The sequence below is a fragment of the Eriocheir sinensis genome, chromosome 64, assembly GCF_024679095.1.
Source record: "Eriocheir sinensis breed Jianghai 21 chromosome 64, ASM2467909v1, whole genome shotgun sequence".
NCBI lineage: Eukaryota > Metazoa > Arthropoda > Malacostraca > Decapoda > Varunidae > Eriocheir > Eriocheir sinensis.
In genome coordinates this window covers 1,647,831-1,650,330 of record NC_066572.1, presented here as the reverse complement: position 1 = coordinate 1,650,330, position 2,500 = coordinate 1,647,831, and the positions used below count along the sequence as shown (strand labels likewise).

The 2,500-nt window shown below is 50.6% G+C and overlaps 1 protein-coding gene across 2 annotated transcripts in view; it reads left to right on the top strand.

Annotated features, from left to right (window-relative positions):
- LOC126987187 (3-phosphoinositide-dependent protein kinase 1-like) overlaps positions 1-2,500 on the top strand; it is a 13,946-nt gene that overhangs the window by 7,606 nt on the left and 3,840 nt on the right. For both annotated transcript variants that reach the window (XM_050843992.1, XM_050843991.1), the window contains 4 exons: positions 411-555; positions 1,090-1,196; positions 1,389-1,575; positions 2,256-2,352. In XM_050843992.1, the coding sequence (XP_050699949.1) occupies positions 411-555; positions 1,090-1,196; positions 1,389-1,575; positions 2,256-2,352 (536 nt within the window). The remainder of the gene's footprint in view (positions 1-410; positions 556-1,089; positions 1,197-1,388; positions 1,576-2,255; positions 2,353-2,500) is intronic.

The window sequence follows — 2,500 nt, the reverse complement described above, 5'->3', positions numbered from 1 at the left end:
TTCGTGGGTGTTGTGGGCATTTCCAGGAGTAGTTTTATGGCCCTGGTGGTAGTGTGACCCTTCCTCTGTACCGTTAAGCTAAGAAACACATATTTGACAAGGCTTTCGTGGGTGTTGTGGGCATTTCCAGGGGTAGTTTTATGGCCCTGGTGGTAGTGTGACCCTGCCTCTGTACCGTGAAGCTTAGAAACACATATTTGATAAGGCTTTCGTGGGTGTTGTGGGTATTTCCAGGGGTAGTTTCATGACCCTGGTGGTAGTGTGACCCTTCCTCTGTACCATGAACCTAAAACAGCACATTTGACAAGGCTTTCATGGGAGTTGTATGCAAACCTAACCTAACCTAACCTAGTCAACCACACAACCAAGCCTTCCTTAACCACCACCACCACCACCACCACCGCCACCAGATTTCGTGATGACCTATTGCAAAAATGGCGAGCTTCTCAACCTCATTCAGCGGGTTGGCAATTTTGACCGCGAGGGTGCCCGCTTCTACGCTGCCGAGATGGTGCGCGCCCTGGAACACCTGCACTCCCTAAGCATCATTCACAGGTAGGAGGAGGAGGAGGAGGAGGAGGAGAGGAGGAGGAGGTTGGGATGCAGGAGTTATTTTGAAAAGTTTTGTGTTTCGTAAAATTGATTAGAAAGAGGAAGGAAGGAGGAGGAGGAGGAGGAGGGGAGGAGCAGAAGGAGGATTAGAAGGAGAAGAAGGAGGAGGAGGAGGAGGAGGAGGAGGAGGAGGAGAAGGAAAAAGAGGAGGAGAAGGAGGAGGAGGAAGAAGAAGAAGAAATATTTGGAGGAAGAGGAGATGGAAGAGAGAGAGAGAGAGAGAGAGAGAGAGAGAGAGAGAGAGAGAGAGAGAGAGAGAGAATAAAGAAAGAGAAGAAGAATAGGAAGATTAGAGGAAGAGGAAGAAGAAGAAGAGGAGGAGGAGGAGGAGGAAGATAAAAAACAAAACAGGAAAATCAGACAAAATATAAAACCTTACTAACCAACCATTAATCTTCTCTCCCTCTCCTCCTCCTCCTCCTCCTCCTCGTCCTCCTCCTCCTCCTCCTCCTCCTCCTCCTCCTCCTCCTCCTGCAGGGACTTGAAACCAGAGAACATCTTGCTTGACGAACAAATGCACATCAAAATTACAGACTTCGGTTGCGCCAAGATCCTGTCCGCCGAGGAAGTGGAAGAGGCAACCGGTAAGCATATTAGTAGTAGTAGTAGTAGTAGTAGTGGTAGTAGTAGTAGTAGTAGTAGTAGTAGTAGTAGTAGTAGTAGTAGTGGTGGTCAGCTATTGATATCTTGTTTTGTGTCATCCTCAAATTTTACATCTTTCCCTCTCTCCTTCCTCTCCTCCACCTCCTCCTCCTCCTCCTCCTCCTCCGCCACAGGACCAGAGGAGCCGGCCAGAGGAGGAGGAGGAGGAGGAGGCGGCCGCAAGAGCAGTTTCGTCGGCACAGCGCAGTACGTTTCGCCCGAGCTTCTGAGCGGAAAACCGTGCGGCCCAATGGCGGACATCTGGGCCCTCGGGTGTATTCTCTACCAAATGGTGTCCGGGCTGCCCCCCTTCAGATCAAAGTAAGGGGGGGGGGGGGAGGGGGGGGTTGCCAGAGATGGGGGAATGGGTCTAGGCATGCTGGGTGTTATTGTAGAGTGGGTTGTGTTGTGAGATATTTTGCCGCCCAAGAACGCATATTTGACAAGGCTTTCGTGGGTGTTGTGGGCATTTCCAGGGGTAGTTTTATGACCCTGGTGGTAGTGTGACCCTTCCTCTGTACCGTGAACCTAAAAACACATATTTGACAAGGCTTTCGTGGGTGTTGTGGGCATTTCCAGGGGTAGTTTTATGGCCCTGGTGGTAGTGTGACCCTTCCTCTGTACCATGAACCTAAAAACACATATTTGATAAGGCTTTCGTAGGAGTTGTGGGCATTTCCAGGGGTAGTTTCATGACCCTGGTGGTAGTGGGAGGAATGGGGAGAGATGGGAAGGGATGGGAAAGGATGGGGAGGGATGGGAAGAGAAGGGAAGGGATGGGAAGGCTGGGAAAGGATGGGAAGGGATGGGAAGGGATGGGGAATGGCTGGGAAGGGATGGGCAGACCTGGGGATGAAAATACACACTGAAATAGTAAACAGAAATACTAATAAAAATCTTCCTCTCTCTCTACCTTCCCTCCTCCTCCTCCTCCTCTTCCTCCTCCTCCTCCTCCTCCTCCTCTTCCTCCTCCTCCTCTTCCTCCTCCTCCTCCCCGGCAGGAGCGAGTATTTCATCTACCAGAAGATTCAGAAACTTGAATATGAGTTTCCACCGGGCTTCTGCAACGATTCGCGGGACCTGGTGACCAAGCTTCTGGTGAGTGTGACCTTTGACCTGTGACCTGTGTGTGTGACCTGTGACCTTTGACCTGTGTGCATGTGTGTGTGTGTGTCTCCTTATGTGCGCTTGTGTGTGTGTGTGTCAAATCTTATACCCCCTTTTCATGTATGTGTATGTGTGTGTG